Source organism: Odocoileus virginianus, chromosome 2, assembly GCF_023699985.2.
Source record: "Odocoileus virginianus isolate 20LAN1187 ecotype Illinois chromosome 2, Ovbor_1.2, whole genome shotgun sequence".
NCBI classification, from domain to species: Eukaryota; Metazoa; Chordata; class Mammalia; order Artiodactyla; family Cervidae; genus Odocoileus; species Odocoileus virginianus.
Genome location: NC_069675.1, coordinates 94,316,291 through 94,329,947, shown reverse-complemented (window position 1 = coordinate 94,329,947; position 13,657 = coordinate 94,316,291). Strand labels below are relative to the sequence as shown.

The 13,657-nt window shown below is 40.9% G+C and overlaps 1 protein-coding gene and 1 long non-coding RNA gene across 5 annotated transcripts in view; one reads left to right on the top strand and one right to left on the bottom strand.

The window, feature by feature from the left end:
- Window positions 1–4,420, top strand: part of LOC139030812 (uncharacterized) — a 24,030-nt gene extending 19,610 nt beyond the window's left edge. For all 4 annotated transcript variants that reach the window (XR_011483210.1, XR_011483211.1, XR_011483208.1 and 1 more), the window contains exons 4-5: window positions 477–734; window positions 1,938–4,420. This is a non-coding gene — a long non-coding RNA (uncharacterized lncRNA). The remainder of the gene's footprint in view (window positions 1–476; window positions 735–1,937) is intronic.
- GLE1 (GLE1 RNA export mediator) overlaps window positions 1–13,657 on the bottom strand; it is a 24,431-nt gene extending 10,774 nt beyond the window's left edge. Inside the window, exons 1-7 of the mRNA XM_020874808.2 lie at window positions 13,453–13,657; window positions 8,172–8,393; window positions 4,774–4,884; window positions 2,735–2,883; window positions 2,426–2,486; window positions 1,987–2,241; window positions 343–574 (exon numbers count right to left, since the gene is read on the bottom strand). Coding sequence (XP_020730467.2) covers window positions 343–574; window positions 1,987–2,241; window positions 2,426–2,486; window positions 2,735–2,883; window positions 4,774–4,884; window positions 8,172–8,393; window positions 13,453–13,551 — 1,129 coding nt within the window. The 5' untranslated portion in view covers window positions 13,552–13,657. The remainder of the gene's footprint in view (window positions 1–342; window positions 575–1,986; window positions 2,242–2,425; window positions 2,487–2,734; window positions 2,884–4,773; window positions 4,885–8,171; window positions 8,394–13,452) is intronic.

The following is a 13,657-nucleotide window of genomic DNA, read 5'->3' as shown; positions in this document are numbered from 1 at the left end:
ATTATGCTATATCGATTCCCTCGTGTTTAAACATATATTCTGTACACACTTATTTAAAATACTCAATAAAATAAAATACTCAGTAACAGCAATATGTGGAATAATATATCTACTAGGATTATGGAGAATTTCAAGTCTTCATGGCAAGTGTTGGAATCTGAAGCCAGGCTCCACATCAATCAAAACTGAATGGAAATCATTAAAAGTACCGAATCTTACATTATGTAAAAGTTCTGATAAATTGTCCTGTAGCTTAATATAGTATTCAAAACATGTTCTCACTTCTTTTCACATTCTGAATTACACACCACGTTAAAGGACCATTTCCACATCAAGACCCACCTTCGTTTGGTTTCGCCCCTGGGCCCCGGTTGGGAACGGGCGACTCTTTGTGGGCCTCCGGCCTCTGCGGCATCTGTGCCTCTTGCTGCTTTATCCGGGCTTCCTCTTCATCCCGCCTCCTCTTCTCCTCACAGGCCCTGGAGATCTCCTGACGCAAGTTTGAGAGGAGGTCGCGCATCTCCTGTAGCGCTCCCTCAGCCGCAGCTTGGTCCTCTACTGTGGGAAAGCCGTTCTGTCACGGTGACAGAGGCAGAGCTCAGTGGTTATTTCCTGAGCACCTGAGGTGCTGAATCATACCTCACACAACTCCATGTATTTCTAAACTGGAATTGTGCCAAGGGAGTACCCACGGTCAGCATGTTGATACCTACTGCTTTCCTGTTCTCTTAAAGGTAATACTGATTTACCGTCACATTCACAGTACCGAAGGGTAGATCTTCCAATGCTCTCACCAACACTCGGAACCAGCCTGTGTTTTCTACTACCTTTTCCCACTAATAAGTGATAAGGCTTCATGAAGAAACACCCAATTTTAGGTCTGGAGAAGAAAATGTTCAAGATGAAGTAGAAAACAGCTTGCTTGCTTTCTGCTGCAACAACTACGACTGTCCCATGTCCAAGGGACAGAGAAGCCAACGTGAAGGTGTTCCCATTACACAATTTGAATAACAAACTATAATAGATGACATATTATACATCAATTATATAAAGTTCATATGTTCTTAATGATAGTAAAAAAAACAAAACAAAACCTCAAGTCACTGTGGGAAAATGCTAGGAAAGCAACTCTATACTCTGAAAACTGATCAAAGGAAAGACTCAAATATTTATCCTTCCTTCCCTATATAGACTGTACTTAAGATAGTTTATGGGGAAATTTTCTTTGTAGTAGAATTCTAGCTAAAAAATATGGAAAAATGATAAAAAAAAAACTTAAAATTTACCACCTCTAATGAAATAACCATCCTGGAATGTGAAGTCAAATGTGCCTTAGGAAGCATCACTATGAACAAAGCTAGTGGAGGTGATGGAATTCCAGTTGAGCTATTTCAAATCCTGTAAGATGATGCTGTGAAAGTGCTGCACTCAATATGCCAGCTATGTATTTGTCATGGTTATAGTAATTATGCTTTCAAAATATCATGTTAACTGAAAAAAGCAATATACATTTCTGTAAGGTTTTAATTTTTATCATAAACATGGCAGGTGTCCAGTATATATTAATGAACTAAAGTGTTCTGCAATTAGACGAAACAAATATTTTTTTAACCTAAGGTAAGAAACTCTCTATCAGGACTTCCCTGCTGGCCCAGTGGTTAAGACTGAGCTCCCAATACAGGGGGCCCAGGTGCGATCCCTGGTCAGGGAACTAGATACCACATGCTGTAACTAAGACCTGGTGCAGCCAAATAAATGAATATATATTAAAAAAAAAAACTCTCTATCTATAGAAGGCCAATTAGGGTGGGGAATCTCACACACACACTCTGTCAGAGAAAAAATAAATGCTAACAGTGGTTATCTCCAGGTAAGAGGATGACAAGTGATAATAAGCAGGTAATATTTTAAAATCACAAAACCATTTTGCTTTTAAGGCTCTTCATCTCAAAGACAGGAGAGAGTGTGTTCCTGAAGCCCCCTCACCTCAGAAGTGGCCCGGATGATCCCTGAAACAAGGCCGCAGAGCTGGTTGCCTCGGGTCCGGAAGGCAGACAGGTCGACCTGCAGCAGGTCCCTGTGCTGGTCGGAGGAGTCCAGCTGCTGGCTGAGGTGCAGCACCTCCTCCTGCAGGGCGTAGAGGCTGCGCAGGCGGGCCTGGCCTTCTTCCTTCCGGAGCCGCTCCTGCTCCTCTTGCTTCAGGCGCTGCTGCTCCGCTTCCCGAAGCTTCAGGTTGAGGATCTACAGAAAGGGCTGTCAAATTAAGGGGCTCCTGGGACTTCTCCTTCTACATGCCTCCAGTCCCACGCGGACTGCCTGTTCTCACAGATGGGCCCCAAGTCAGCCATAGCGAGGCATGACAGGGGCTGGGTCCTCTATGACTGCCAGACAGTGAACACCCACATGGGTTCTCCCGGGCGCTGACCTTCGCTCTGTGACGATGCTCGGCTTTCAGCTTCTCTTGCTGCCCCAGGGCTTCTCTGGAGCTGAAAGAAAAATGGAGGGAGGAAGAGTCAGGGATGCTTTCTAAAATAGTTCTGCCTCTCCTAAAAGCTTCCTCTCTTTGATTTGCATTGGTCATCTTTCCAAGGTTGGTCCTTTTTCTAGGTTATAAGCTTCTCTGGCTATTTTATTTTGGTATGTAAGGACTCAGATTCTTCCCTCTGGGTTTTATGTTGGGAAAGAGCTCTGGTTGACCATGCCGACATTCCCCTTGTAATTCAGGGAGACTCACCTCTTCTCCATTACTTCCCGTAAGTCCTGGAATTCTTTATGATGCTTCAGTTCCTTTCGTTCATCAAACCGCTTCAGCTGTTCAGATGCCATCTCAGAAAGGGCTTGTACCTTCTTCTCCTGCTCCTCCTGCCACTGCCTCAAGCCCTCCTGCAAAGATCAGCACCTGCTCTCTGGAGCTCCATTATACCCTGCTTGTCAACCCCTGTGAGATGCCCTCCCATCAGGCCTCAACCCCATCGAAGATACTCCGGGGCATGGAATCATCTTCCTACTTCTCAAAATTTTTGCTTGAGTCACCTGTCCCCTTTGGGTCGATCTTCAAATTCAGCTGTTGTGGAAAGCCTTTCCAACTTGCCCCACACTGTTCCTGTCACCCCAGCATAAGCTAAGAATGGACAGGATTTTACCAATATATTATCAAATAGCCCTGCACTTTTAAGTTTCCATCCTGTGCATTCTTTTTTTTTTTTGGCCACGCCCTGTGGCTTGTGGGATCTTAGCTCTCCCACCAGGGATCAAACCTGGGTTCTCGGCAGTGAAAGCAGGGTGTCCTAACAACCGGACTGCCAGGGAATTTCCATTCCGTGTATTGAGGGCTTCAGGGTCATCTAAAGAAATTCTTATTCTATTATGCTATTCCTATCTCACTCCTTTCTGTAAGTTATTATCTCTGCCTAGATTCTTTTCCTCCATCTTCACTTAGGAATATCCCTTTCTTATACATCTAAAGGTACCAGGTATTTCATTTATTATTCACAAGAGTACTCACATTTGACTTTTAAGGGCAATTAGACATTTTAACTATCAAAATTTAAAGTGTACATATCCTCTGACACTTGTTCCATTTTAGGAACTTGTCCTGAGGAAATACTTGCCTATGTGTGCAATGATATATGCATAAGGATATTCATTAGGTAATGAATTTGAAACAATTTAAATCAACAGGGAAATAAATATAGTAAGTCATACTAGAGAATACTCTGCAGTCTTTAAAGAGAATGACATGCTATATATATACTGACATGGAGATATATCAAAACATACTGTTAAAAGATACTAAGTTATTCTATTCTGAAACTTATTTTGCAACATGAGGGAGATTATCAGCAGTGAAAAACTTTCTACTTAGGTCTGGAAGAAAGTCCATGGACAAGTGATGACTGACAGAGCAGAGCTGAGAAAACCTGAATACACAAACACCCTCTGTCTTTCTTTCTAACCATTTCTCACCATCTCCACTGCTACATCCTTGAATCTAAGCAACCGTCATCCTTTTTCATCCAGTGTCAAAGTGACGGCTTCAATAAGTGTTGTTCTCTCTTACTCAGACTATAATAGCCTTCTAACTATATTTCACTCATTTCTCTTGCTTACTTCTGCCTCTCCCTCCAGCAAATAAACTCTGAGGACATGGGTTGTGTCTCCTTTGTTCAATGTTTTATCTAGACCTAGAAAAAAAGTGCTCAATAAGTATTTGGTGATTCCATGAATAAACAAATGAGGGTAGATGCTAGAATTTCACTTTATAAACTCACCTACTCTGTAAAAATTTTTACAAAAGCATGCATTGTTTTTCTAATAAAAAAAGTAAAGTATCAAAACACTGTTAATCCCGGCTATACCCTAGTACAAAATAGATGTTAAAAAAAAAAAGAAATAAAACAAAGTTAAATAAACATTAAAATAGTGTTATTCTTTTCTCAAGAGGCTGTTAAGGTCCATCTTCTCAGTATAACTTTATCTGACAATGCAGATCATCTTCAAATTTTGGAAAAGTAAATGGAAACCAGGGAAGTCTCAGTAATCTTCCTAAGTTCACAGGTAAAATAGAAGAGCTAGGACCTGAAACCAGTTTTGACTTCACAGAGTTTACTCGTAACTGTTACATTATAACTATCTCACTAACGAAATGAAGCCACTAGTAGATAGGGCACGATGATCAGCATATGGCGGACACTCCTAGTCCCTGAGGAATTGCATGTGAATGTGGCTCCCAACGGTCAATGTCAAGCCTGCCTTACTTCACGGGTTACTTACTGCTCCTTTCATTCTGTGCACCAGCTCATACATTCGAATGCAGCCTTCCACTTTCATCCCCCGGGGGGACTGAAGTACCATAGGTTCTGTATGTGGAGACTCCTGTTTGTCCTGTATAGACGGAAGAGAGAAAAATTAAGTTTTTAAGATGGTCAAGTTGGTATTATTCTGTCTGAACAAAAGCCACATCCCTGCTTACAATCAGCAACCAATAACAACAAAACAATTTGTTAGAACCAGGGTGCTTTTTGTTATATTGACCTTACTCTAATTGTTCTCCTTAGCAAATTAAGTGGGTGTTTTTGCTTTGGACAGTTTTTTTGTGTTATTTTTTTGTTTGTTTCTTTATTTTGATTTGCGCACCATATTTCCCCCCATTTTTTCTTTTCTAATAAAAGAAAATGTCCATTTTTGCTGGGGTGGGTTGGACGGAGAAACCCCAGCCCACATCCCTAGTTCATCCATGCCCCCTAGCCTCAGGGGTCAGTAGGCATGAGATCAGCCCAGCAATCAAAGTACTCTATCCCTCTGTACCCAGTGTCTACTTCAGGAATGAGGCTTATGACTTAAGCCAAAGTCTACCTCTGAACTTTTCTTTTTCATATATAATTTTATTTATTTATTTTTACTTGATTGATGACTGCTTTACAAACTTCTGAACTTTTCCGATGGAGCTATTTTGGAGGGCTTTCTCTTCTTCTGGGGACGCTAACCTAAGAAGGTATCTGTCTAAGGCTATCAACAGACATCCTGCCACACAGTCTATCTGAAAGATGAAATCAAGAAGAGTTACACAGAACTGAGAGAAGAGAAGCAAAGCCCCGTGTCTGAGTCACTGGATCAAGTCAGAAATGATTCAAGGAGAGACCACTTCTTACCCACTAGGATGGCTACTGTGGGGGGAAAAAAAAACAACAGTAAATAACAAATGTTAGCAAAGGTATGGCGAAACTGAAACCCTTGTGCACTGCTAGTAGGAATATAAAATGGTACAGCTGCTGTGGAAAACAATACGATAGGTCCTCAAAATTTAAACACAGAATTACCACATGATAAGAAAAAAAAAAAAAAAAGAATTACCACATGATCCATCAATTCCACTTCTGGTACATAACCCAAAGAACTGAAAACAGCTACTCAAACTAACAGATGTACATGCATGTTCATAGCAGTACTAGTCACCAACAGCCAATAGGTGGAAGCAATCCAAATGTTCAGTGACAGATGAATACAGCGAAGTATTATTCAGCTGTAAAAGGAAGGAAATTCTAACACATGCTACAACATGGATGAACCCCTGAAGACAGTATGCTAAGTGAAATAAACAAGTCACAAAATGACATATATGATTCCACTTATATGAAGTATGTAGAACTGTCAAATTCATAATGGTTTTTCGATACTGGGGATGGGAGGAAATCAGGAGTTACTGATTAATGAGTATTCTTAGTTTGGGATGATGAAAAAGTTCTGGAGATGGATAGCGGTGATGGTTATACAACACTATGAATGTGCTTAATACCATTGAATTCTGACATTACAAATGGTTAAATGGTAAATTTTATGTCATGAATATTTTACTAATAAAAAAATACATTTGCACCATTTTATCTTTGATGCCTGTTATACAGGCATTTATTTTAGGACAGCTAGAAGACATACTTTAAGATTAAAAAGAGAAAGCTCTCTATGCAGAAAGTTTTTCAGAGGAGTATCTTTAAAAGCAATGAAATGGAAAAACATAAATGCTAAATAATAAAGGAATAGTTCAATAAATTACAGGATATTATATATCCTGTAAGCAAATATTTACAAAGGTGGAAATAACATAAACAAATAATTCAAAGTTTGTGAACAAAGTCAAGTCAGGAAGGAAAATTAGAACACCAAAGTACACATACAATTTAATTATGCCAAGGTATAAGGATGCAGGCTTATGAGACTGGAAAGGAGTAACTGTTGACTGAAATGATGAGATCACAGGGAGATTTAACTTCTTCCCTTTTTTTTTAAAAACTTCTTCCTTTTGATGCAATGAAAACATGTTTCCAGTAACCAAAAATTTTCAGTGAGTATGAACAAAAAGGACTTTGTCTTTTGGAACCCAAACATGAAAAATGTAATCTCTACCTTTCTAAAGAGTTGCCTAGTCTTATTCTGCTGACACAAAAACCTTGAAAAAGAAAAATAATGCTGTAATGCATTATTTTAGTTTAGAAGGCTTTTCTTCTTTATATTCTTAGCCAAATACTACTTCCTATATCTTACTTCGATCCAGAAAGGATTTAATGCAGCTTATAAAGAACATAAACTATAACAAGCACAAATTAAAAGTCAGAAAACATATTAATAAGAATGAGGCAAATATATAGAGACACAGAAAATGAATCATCTGTAAGATATATTGTCAAGAGGAAAAACAGAAACCAATGAAAACAAACAAGATACACAACAGTATATTCGAGCAACTTTGTTTAAAAAGAAAGAAACAAACAGAACTGAAGAAAAAGCAGCACACATGGGAAGCTCTCCAAGACTACCCAGTGGTTAAGTCTCTGCGCTCCTGATGGAGGGGCAAGTGCTTGATCCATGGTCAGAAAACTAAGATCCCACAGGCCACACGGTGTGGTCAACAGATTAATTTTAACAACATAATTACCAAAAAGAAAATACATATGTTCTTGTATATCTGTACTTATACAAAGGAACTCTGGAAACAGGAAGAAAGAGAAGAGCAAAGCACAGCAGAGCATCGGCAACAATTTGTTTTTAAGTGGGAGAACCATCTCATCCTCTGTCTGCCCCTTCTCCTCTTGCCCTCAATGGAGGTGACAGAGGATGAGACAATTAGATGGCAGCATTAACTCAATGGACGTGAGTCTGACCAAACTCCAGGAGATAGCGGAGGACAGGGAAGCCTGGTGTGCTACAGTTCATGGGATTGCCGAGTCGGACACAAGTCAGCGACTGAACAACAATGATAACAAGTAGGAGAAACGAAGGCAGGAACAAGATTGAAGCAAAAAGGTACAAACTAATTTGGAACCAAAGACAAGGTATGTAAATCTAAGAGCAAGTATAAAATTTACTCTCAGTCTTCCAGCAGGCAACAACAAAAAGGGAGACCTTAAGAGTTAAACAAATGTAATGCTTATGAGAAAAAACAATTCAACTCCTCAAGAAATTAACTACTATTCTTGGTACTGAGAGGAATTTCGCCCTCTGCGTCTTCATAGAAAGATGTGGCAAACACTGTTCCTACAAATAGCTACATGAAGAAGCAGCAATCATTACTTTCTCAGAGTAAAGTCACTGTAGTATGACAATGATATTATAAGTAGACACTTCAACTCTGCAGCCACCATTGTCTTCTGTCCTGAGCTGAGTGAAAATCTTACCTTGGTTCCATTTGATGTTGCTGAGGAGACAGGTGAGAAGGCAGGGTTTCTGAGAGGAGATCTGGGAACAGATGAAGGTTGGTCGAGGGCTGAAGTAGATACAGAGGATGCTGACGTCTCAGAGGGAGGTGCGTTCTTTTGTATGTGAGGAAGGACATGATCTACTACCCATCCAGAGTAAGAAGACAGCTTGGGAAGAGACATACATTCTTGTAAAACATCCTAGAAGACAAGAAAAAAGTTAAGTCCAACTTGCATGTTAACTGATCTAAGCAACCAAAAAATAATTTTGTCCTTATAATCCACTTTATGCTTTATTGAAAACCTAGAAGTCCTAATAAACATTAATATATACCTCCATACCAAGACCCAAAGTAACTGTATTAACAATCAGAGATGAAAAGAAAGTACAGTAGTTTCTTGATAATGATCTTGACTACTATCTTTTTAGAGTATCAGACTAAACAATCCTAACTGCAGAAAAAGGAACAATTCACCAAGATGGTCATTAAAGTAAACCTGAAAGCAATCTAAAACACTGGAGTGGAAAAGAACACATGAGGAATTTTGAAGTAAACTTAGTCAGCAAAAACAAGACCAGAAGCTGACTGTGGCTCAGATCATGAACTCCTTACTGCCAAATTCAGACTTAAACTGAAGAAAGTAGGGAAAACCACTAGACCATTCAAGTATGACTTAATCAAATCCCTTATGACTATATAGTGGAAGTGAGAAATAGATTCAAGGGACTAGATCTGATAGACAGAGAGCCTGATGAACTATGGACAGAAGTCCGTGACATTGTACAGGAGACCGGGATCAAGACCATCCCCATGGAAAAGAAATGCAAAAAGGCAAAATGGTTGTCTCGGGAGGTCTTACAAATAGCTGTGAAAAGAAGAGAAGCGAAAAGCAAAGAAGAAAAGCAAAGATATTCCCATTTAAATGCAGAGTTCCAAAGAATAGCCAGGAGAGATAAGAAAGCCTTCCTCAGCGATCAATGCAAAGAAATAGAGGAAAACAACAGAATGGGAAAGACTAGAGATCTCTTCAAGAAAATTAGAGATACCAAGGAAACATTTCATGCAAAGATGGGCACAATAAAGGACAGAAATGGTATGGACCTAACAGAAGCAGAAAATATTAAGAAGAGGTGGCAAGAATACACAGAAGAACTGTACAAAAAAGATCTTCACGACCCAGATAATCACAATGGTGTGATCACTCACCTAGAGCCAGACATCCTGGAATGTGAAGTCAAGTGGGCCTTAAAAGCATCACTACGAACAAAGCTAGTGGATGTGATGAAATTCCAGTTGAGCTATTTCAAATCCTGAAAGATGATGCTGTGAAAGTGCTGCACTCAATAAGCCAGCAAATTTGGAAAACTGAGCAGTGGCCACAGGACTGGAAAAGGTCAGTTTTCATTCCAATCCCTAAGAAAGGCAATCCCAAAGAATGCTCAATTGCACTCATCTCACACGCTAGTAAAGTAATGCTCAAAATTCTCCAAGCCAGGCTTCAGCAATACGTGAACCGTGAACTTCCAGATGTTCAAGCTGGTTTTAGAAAAGGCAGAGAAAAAAAAAAAAGAAAAGGCAGAGGAACCAAAGATCAAATTGCCAATATCTGCTGGATCATCGAAAAAGCAAGAGAGTTCCAGAAAAACATCTATTTCTGCTTTATTGACTATGCCAAAGCCTTCGACTAGATCAAATAAACTGTGGAAAATTCTGAAAGAGATGGGAATACCAGACCACCTGACCTGCCTCTTGAGAGACCTGTATGCACTTCAGGAAGCAACAGTTAGAACTGGACATGGGACAACAGACTGGTTCCAAATAGGAAAAGGAGCACGTCAAGACTGTACATTGTCACCCTGCTTGTTTAACTTATATGCAGAGTACATCATGAGAAACGCTGGACTGCAAGAAGCACAAGCTGGAATTAAGATTGCCAGGAGAAATATTAATAACCTCAGATATGCAGATGACACCACCCTTATGGCAGCAAGTGAAAGTGAAGTCTCTCAGTCGTGTCCGACTCTCTGCGACCCCGTGGACTGTAGCCCACCAGGCTCCTCCGTTCATGGGATTCTCCAGGCAAGAATACTGGAGTGGGGTGCCATTTCCTTCTCCAACGGCGGAAAGTGAAGAGGAACTAAAAAGCCTCTTGATGAAAGTGATAGAGGAGAGTGAAAAAGTTGCCTTAAAGCTTAACATTCAGAAAACTAAGATCATGGCATCTGGTCCCATCACCTCATGGGAAATAGATGGGGAGACAGTGGAAACAGTGTCAGACTTTATTTTTCTGGGCTCCAAAATCACTGCAGATGGTGACTGCAGCCATGAAATTAAAAGACGCTTACTCCTTGGAAGGAAAGTTATGACCAACCTAGATAGCATATTAAAAAGCAGAGACATTACTTTGCCAACAAAGGTCCGTCTGGTCAAGGCTATGGTTTTTCCAGTGGTCATGTATGGATGTGAGAGTTGGACTACGAAGAAAGCTGAGTGCCAAAGAACTGATGCTTTTGAACTGTGGTGTTGGAGAAGATGCTTGAGAGTCCCTTGGACTGCAAGGAGATCCAACCAGTTCATCCTAAAGGAGATCAGTCCTGGGTATTCACTGGAAGGGCTGATGCTGAAGCTGAAACTCCAGTACTTTGGCCACCTCATGTGAAGAGTTGACTCATTGGAAAAGACCCTGATGCCAGGAGGGATTGGGGGCAGGAGGAGAAGGGGACGACAGAGGATGAGATGGCTGGATGGCATCACTGACTCGATGGGCATGAGTTTGAGTAAACTCCGGGAGTTGGTGATGGACAGGGAGGCCTGGTGTGCTGCGATTCACGGGGTCGCAAAGAGTCAGACACGACCGAGCGACTGAACTGAACTGAACTGACTGATGGCACATACACTCAGTGAATATTAGTGATTTAAAAGTGCTGACTGAATTCTATGTAAGATTCAATTTTTTTCCAGTTTTATTGAAAAGCAGATATACATCACTATAAAAGTGTAAGATGTAAACATAACGGTTTGATTTACATAGATTATAAAATGATTAAATAGGGTCAGCTAACATCCATCTTATGAGTGCATGCGTGCAATGTCGGTTCAGTTGTGTGCAATTCTTTGTGACCCTATGGACTGGAGCCTGGCAGGCTCCTCTGTCCATGGTATTCTCCAGACAAGAATACTGGAGTGGGCTGCTGTGTCCTCCAGATCTTCCTGACCCAGGGATCAAACCCACATCTCTTACATCTCCTGCACTGGCAGGCGGGTTCTTTACCACTAGCGCCACCTGGAAAGCCCATTTTCTCACATAGATAAAAGAAAGAAAAAAGGACTCTCAGCATGTACTCTCTTAACTTTCTTATATATGGTACAACTGTGTTAGCTACAGTCATCAAATTGTATCTTACAAATCCTAGTACCTTTCTTTTTGGATGCCATTTCAAAAGGTGTTTTTTTTTTTTTTTTTAACTTTACATTTCTGATATTTCATTGTTAGTGTAAAGAAATGTAACAGATTTCTGAGTGTTAATCTTGTATCCTGCTCCCCTGCTAAATTCATTTATCAGTTCAGGTAGTTCTTGTGTGGAGTCTTTAGGGTTTTTTTACATACAGTAGCATGGCAGCTGTATATAATGACAATTTTACCTCTTCCCTTCCAATTTGGATACCTTTTTATTTTTTCTTGTCTGACTGCTGTGGCTAAGACTTACAATACTATATTAGACAGAAATGGTGAGAATGGGCATCCCTGTCTCGTTCCAGATTTTAGTAGGAAGTTTTTCAGCTTTTTACAACTATCAAGTATTGTGCTGGCATGTGAGTATGTCATAAGTAACTTTTATTATGCTAAGATATGTTCCTTCTATACACACTTTGGTAAGAGTTTTTGTCATGAATGGATGTTGAATTTGAGACAACTTCCTTCTCATTCTTTACACCAAAATAAATTCCAGAAGCAATGCTTCAAATGTAAAAATAAAACCACACACACAAAAAACACCATAAACAGAAAAAAATTTTAACTGACAAACTAGAAAAAATATGCAATATGTATCTCAGATAAAGTAATGTTATTATCTCTAATACATAAAGAACTTATAAAATACTGGCAAAACCCAGACAAGAAAACGTGCAAAATGAGCCTAAGACATATAAATTGGCAATTCAAAAATAAAGATATAAAACTGGCTCTTAATACCATTTGGGCACATCAGAGAAACGGTTAAGGGCGAAGTTACCAGTAAACGCTAAGAGTGGAGGTTTGACAAAATACTAATTGGGGACAAAGGGAAAAATGATGAATTTTAAGTGGAAATATCTGGCAGATACCATTGTGATCAACTGATAAATTTAGCATCACCAGTGCTGGGATGGGCTGAAGCATTTATGTGTAACGGATTTGAGTTACTGAGAACACCTCATCATTTCTGCATTATCCCTGCCAAGAATGCATAACCTGAGTCGACAACGAACAGACTCATGATGGAATTCATCCTATAGAGTGTAAGGTATATATAGTCTTTAAAACTGTCAAAGACAAACAGAGAAATGCTTTATAAGTGCTATATATTTTCGTTTGAAGAGACTTCATACCTGTAGCTAGATTAAGAGCAACTCGGGAAAAGGCTATGCCTTAAATATCTCGACATTCCCACCTGCGCGGTCTGTTACGGGGCTTAGCACATCTTAGGTGCAGTGACCACGCCCCCATTAAGGTTTCCAGGTTTGTCCGATGTCATCTAAAAATTTGGTAGGGCAAGAGAAGGGATAGAGGATGAGACGGTTGGACGGCATCACTGACTCAATGGACTTGAGTCTGAGCAAGCTCCGGAAGATAGCGAAGGACAGGGAAGCCTGGCGTACTGCAGTCGCCAACAGTCAGGCACGAGTGAGCGACTTAACAGCCACCACCAACAACCGTTTACCGCTCAATCTGGATCTCCTAACACAAGAGACGCGCAATAATAAACTGACCCTGAGAGGCCAGGGCTGCTTTGACAACCAGAGCGGAGGAGCCTAACTTGGGCAGCGGGGAGCAGTGAAGCCTTCAGAGAAGAGCATCTCTGAAGGGGAGCTCCTGAGAAGCTAAAATAGTGGGGAGAGAGACAGCAGAAACTCTAGGACACGGCGACGCACACACAGGAGTCAAGAAGCGGACGCGTGTTGTGACAAAGAACTCAGGGCCTCCTCGGAGGAGGGCTTGCCAAAGGCTAAGGAAGCACAGAGGCCCCTGAGCCGGCCGCTTAGGGGCCGCTGCTCACCTCACCCCGCAGCAGCCAGTCGCGGTCGTAGCAGAGGCGACCTTTGTCGGAACTGCGCAGAGCCTGCAGAGTCTCCCAGCAGCGACCCTCAGAAGGCATGGCCTGCCCAGCTACAGATCTTTAGATGAGCCGCTGGTGACAAAACAAGTCCTCGAATCAGCCGCCCGGAAACAGGCCCTACCTTCCGCTTCCGGGGCGCACAGGC